This window comes from Plasmodium inui (assembly GCF_000524495.1).
Source record: "Plasmodium inui San Antonio 1 unplaced genomic scaffold supercont1.60, whole genome shotgun sequence".
In the NCBI taxonomy this organism is placed as follows: Eukaryota; Apicomplexa; class Aconoidasida; order Haemosporida; family Plasmodiidae; genus Plasmodium; species Plasmodium inui.
In genome coordinates, this window is record NW_008481894.1 from 1 (window position 1) to 3,242 (window position 3,242).

The 3,242-nt window shown below is 38.2% G+C and overlaps 1 protein-coding gene across 1 annotated transcript; it reads left to right on the top strand.

Annotated features, from left to right (window-relative positions):
- Positions 1–2,620: 2,620 nt before the first annotated feature.
- On the top strand, positions 2,621–2,812 carry C922_05358 (hypothetical protein; the record flags this gene model as incomplete). The annotated part of the gene is made up of 1 exon (XM_008820929.1): positions 2,621–2,812. The coding sequence occupies one exon, from the start codon at positions 2,621–2,623 to the stop codon at positions 2,810–2,812; it is 192 nt and encodes a 63-aa protein (XP_008819151.1).
- Between the last annotated feature and the right edge of the window lie 430 nt (positions 2,813–3,242).

Sequence of the window (3,242 nt, forward strand, 5' to 3'; positions counted from 1 at the left end):
AAAACCTACTACACCGTATTTGAAGGTAGTTTAAAATATTTCAGCGTATTTTAACGCCGTTTATGATAACATAACCCAACCGACCTCAGTTATATATTTAGAACAATATTCGCGCACGTAATAACACTTTTTTATGTATACTTATATGAACCACAGGAATTAAATTAAACTACTATGGCTTTTCTCAGCGAATCCCATTCCGCTTTGGCTGATGAATGCTCGACTAGGAATAAAAGCAGAAACGAAACAAGTTCTCCCGCCCCTGAAGCCGGGGACGGGACCTCACATGGCCTTAACTTCCGAAGATCCTGTTTTCTCTCCTGCTCAATTTGACTTCTCGCTGTCGACACTTATATGTTCCTACCAGGAAGCTATATGGAGTAGAGATTTCTTGAAGAAATAATACGAAGCCTCTCGAAATTTCTTATTTTGTTCTTAACCTGGATCAAATGTACCTTTTTTTTGGATGTTTATATGGACAAGGCAGTCTATACATATGAAATATAAATAAGATACATATGACTAATGTGTACACAAACTGTCGTTCCAGACTTTTTTAAGCAATTTATCGCAGGAAATAACCCCCTGGAGAAGGAGATAATGCCACTAATACAGGACAGGATCTTCTCGGAGTTAACTGAAGATGGATGTCTGAGAGAAGAAGACTCAAATAAGAATGTAAGTTCCACCCATTCTGAATCTAAAGATGGCGTTTTCTCTGGGTTTGATGAGATGCAATTAGGTGAATAATTTATCAAACCCGTCCCCAACTTAGGTTGAGAAACAAAGCAAAAAAAAATCTCTAAGCCGAAAGGAAAATCCTATCTCAACAGAGAGCGCGCCAAGGGATAATAGAACGTAGGAAGCGAACAATTTGCGGATCCCTGTTTCTAGATATTCAGAAATCGAGTGTCAGATAACACCCTACTAATGTGACACTATGAACCTAGTGTATTCTACTATACTTATCACTATATAATCCCTCCGAGAGCGTAACTCATTGACAAATCATTGTATCAGGAAATTTTAATCCTCCAGCAACTGTTCATTTTGTGTCTTCCTTAATGATACATTAATTAAGGCAGTAAATAAATATTTATCTATTAATGACAGATATCTAAGCCGTATATGTTTTTTTCATTCGTGTGCAAGACAACCGGGATCACATATATAAGGGCCTGCTGTATTTTTCTCTGAACAAATTATTCCTCTTGCGCCTCTGGATTTGTTATGTGAAGGACATCTAATATTATGATGTGAATAAAAGTTTCTTGATATCAAGCGAATACACTTTATACTATGTGAAAGAATTAATGGATAAATTCAATAACTGACAGATATAACAAGAGGGACTATATCTGACTATCCAAAAGATAAGGAAGGGGGAAGTTCGGCATACAGGAAATCTGATACAGACCTCATAGAACACAAGAATAGAAGAAATGAATAACCCTCAAACGGGCGGCCTTAGGAGAACTGCGGGTTCCGTATATATATAAATAGGTATAATATCTATAGAGCCATGAAGGCGAGCTAAATAAAAACAAACGAAGTCCATTATTCATTTCTCAAGCCAAGCGATATGGTTTAACCGTCTTTAGTCAAAGGGATGTCTGAACTTTCTGTATTTATAGGATAGTATTGATGACTATTCCTTTTCACATTATATATATTTTATCAGCGAAAGGGAATTGATATGAAGGGATAAATTTAATTTTATAACCAAAAGAAGCTCCAACTCCCAACAACAACGGAGCAGGTCAAACCCTAAACGAAAAAGATGTATTATTATATTTGTAAAAACTCTCTCATTCAAAGTGACCCTGTCTTAATAACTGGAAGATATTCTCAAAAGAGTCATGTTTAACCTCACAACAACTACACTTCCAAGACAAACCTAACCCACCATACAGAAACTGTATAGTAGCGTTCTGTAAATAATGCACCACACAGCAGGCAGCACGGATATATATAGTTGTATTCATCTAATACAACAAGTCTTCCATGATTATTTGAGCAAAAACCAATGAGGAATTTTAATTAGCTTCTATGCTCCTTTTCTTTGGTCTTGTTTTTTTAAAATATTACAAATATTATATGACTTATTGGAAATCTATAGCTATAGACTCATTAAAAAATCAATAAGTCATTTTTAATTGAGCCAAATATGCATAAATATGTAAATTTACCGTCTCCCTCGCTTCCACTATTGGTAGTTCTTCTTTAGTGACACAGCCCATCCAACCGTCCTATGGCCATCTTCATTTTGACAGCTGAAATCAGTTATAAAGAATATCTAAACAAAACTCCATAGAAATTAAACCCAAGACAATGACCAAATACTCATGATGAAACCCCCTTGGACAAATTTAAGGGGCCCACTCGCAACTGAGGAAGAAACATTTAAAAACCCCGAAATTGCCCGCCCCAACCCAATGAAAACATCTCCCCCTCCAAGCTAGGTGATCAAAGAACAACCCAAAAGTTTAAAGACAAACGCCACCTATCAGGGATATTAAGAATAAAGCAAAAGAATAAAAGAACCACCAATCCCAAGAAAATACGCCCCCATGACCCCACAAAAATAAAACCGAATCTAAATCGTAGACCCTAGGAGCTCATGACTAATGCTAGATCCCTCAAGACAGGCATCCCGTCCATATTAAGGAGATCCTACGGACAAAATCAAGTCCAGATACTCCAGACGAATAAAGAATACAACATGAGAAACAGATGGAGAAGCCACAGTAGGACCCCTAATAACCCAAGGAACAGCTATGACGCTACCCCTGAAGATCAACCCCAACAGTGAAAAAACAAGGTGCCACAGAAGAGTGGGAGCTAGGACATAAGCGATAAAATTTATGAAGCCGAATAATAAAAAAGCCCAAAGGAAATATACCCAAACTCCAGGAAAACCCTGAACGGGAACGACGTAAGGACACCGAGGACTCCCAAGAATGCCCCGCCCCCCCTACCAACACCTGGACGCCAACCCAAGAGATATGAAAATTGAAAGGGACACAATGACCCTAAGACGTAAGAGCGAGAGTCTCGAAGTTAACGGATGAGTCTTAGAAAATACAACCTGACTTCTAACCCTTAAAGAGTGAGGCCTGAGCAATAGACAATAAAGCGTGAAAACCGAAACCTAAGAATGGACAATAATACCTGAAACCTAAGCCTTGAGCCCTAAGACATAAACCCCACCGCCAGGGCTCAGGACGATAAAAATGGAACCC